Source organism: Sphaeroforma arctica, assembly GCF_001186125.1.
Source record: "Sphaeroforma arctica JP610 unplaced genomic scaffold supercont1.2000, whole genome shotgun sequence".
In the NCBI taxonomy this organism is placed as follows: Eukaryota; class Ichthyosporea; order Ichthyophonida; genus Sphaeroforma; species Sphaeroforma arctica.
This window is the reverse complement of record NW_014038558.1, coordinates 7,501-9,469: the sequence shown is the minus strand read 5'-3', so window position 1 is coordinate 9,469 and position 1,969 is coordinate 7,501. Positions and strand designations below refer to the sequence as shown.

General features: G+C 40.8%; 1 protein-coding gene across 2 annotated transcripts in view; it reads left to right on the top strand.

Moving 5' to 3' along the window:
- Positions 1-266: 266 nt before the first annotated feature.
- SARC_11995 overlaps positions 267-1,969 on the top strand; it is a gene marked incomplete at both ends in the record, with an annotated part of 8,954 nt that continues 7,251 nt past the window's right edge. The window contains 2 exons of one of the 2 annotated variants that reach the window (XM_014293907.1): positions 267-465; positions 996-1,131. In XM_014293907.1, the coding sequence (XP_014149382.1) occupies positions 267-465; positions 996-1,131 (335 nt within the window). Of the gene's footprint in view, positions 466-992; positions 1,132-1,969 lie in introns of both variants that reach the window. The other variant, XM_014293908.1, reaches the window with a different exon arrangement.

The window sequence follows — 1,969 nt, the reverse complement described above, 5'->3', positions numbered from 1 at the left end:
ATATACATATACATATACATATACATATACATATACATATACATATACATATACATATACATATACATATACATATATATATACATATACATATATATATATACATATACAATACATTTACATTTACATTTACATTTACATGTACATGTACATGTACATGTACATATACATATACATATGCATATGCATATACATATACATATACATATACATAAACATACATTTATGCATATACACAACATATATACATATATACATACACGTAGATGTATACCAACCTAAACTTCAACGCCCTGTCCATGCCCCACAGATGGAACACTGAGCTGCTAGAGGTAGCGGGTGTAGTAGCTCGTATCATGTATGAAGATGAACACTCTCTGCTGAATCTGTCACCGCTCGCTAAGCTGTCAGACATCATCGAACACGAACAGAGTCTCCGCGATGGCGCTCCTGCGCTGGAGACAAGTAAGGTCACGTGGTTGCGGAGGTTGAATGGTTGTATGTGTTTACGGGTATACGTTGCGTGTGTACGTATGTATTTAGTTACATATGTGCATATATAGTAAATTACATGTGTAGAGACGTATTTAGTTATATATGTGTAAGCGTATTTATCTACATGTATACGTATATATGTTTAGTTGTATATGTACATACCTTGGTTCTCTCTCCTGAGGTACATGTTTGCTTATTTTCGACGTGCACTTTGTGTCACGTGTGAGGGTTTAGATACTGCATCATGTCGAACGAGAATGATTTATTATTGTTATACACACACATACACACACATATATGCATGTACGCAATATAATCAAATATATACACTTAATAAATATATACACTTGCACGTATCATATGCACACATAGTCATTTGCACCCCATACTTCCATACATGCCTGCACATACACACACACACACACACACACGCTCAGACACATCCTCGCATATCCACCTTCACCAACTCATACGCATTCAATTGCCACGCCCACAAGAAGGCCCGTCGCTTGCAGCGGATAAAGAGGCGCTGGCTGTCTTGCACGGGAGAGCAGCGCATATCATGAACACCTTCTCCTTCCGCAACTCAACGCCCTACTCGGCTGTGGGCATGGCACTACAGCGAGGGTTCCTCAGGTGAGTCTGATGAGGTGTGTGGGAGTGTGGAGGTGTGTGGTGTGTAGGTACACATGTCGATAGTGGTGTGTATGTGTGTGTAAGTGTGTGGGCTGTAGGTGTGTTAGTGTGTAGGTGTGTGGGTGTGTGTGTGCACATGTCGATAGGAGTGTGTATGTGTATTGTATGCAAGTATAGTATATGTATGTGTATGATATTCCAAGGTGTCTTGTGCATATAGTAGCCTTGCCTGAATCGTCTCATGAGGTTAATGAAGTGTAGCTGTTGTTGCAGCGTGTGGTTCATTCGTTCATCTGTACCAAGTACTGCGCATAGTGTACCATACTTCTATGCACTCGTCTAGTTCCCTAAAATCTAAACCCTAAATCCTAAAATTCTAAAAGCTAAAATTCTATACCCTCAAACCCTAAACTAAACCTTAAAACCCCAAACCCCCTAAACCATACCCTAAAAGTATTTAATATCTGCCTTGGAACTTACCCCATTCTATCTGAAAAAAGTAATGTGCGACCTTGCAGATGTACGTTTACACACTTTGTGTGTATGTTTGTACGCACCTCTCTGATGAACCGATTGATCCCGTGCATATGCTTGCAGTTGGATGTGTAAGTGAATGTGATGCGCAAGCCCAACCTAAAGCCCTAAACCCTACGTTAATTACCTTGTTGCCCCCCTTCATCAGCACATCGAGTGGTTGTCATGGCAGCTAGACTGAGCTGAATGTATCTTGTCTTTCACGCACAATCGTACACGCACGCCTGTGTGTATGCATGCAATGCCATACACACACATGGGTGTATGTGCGTATCATTGCATACACTCACACATGTGTATGTGT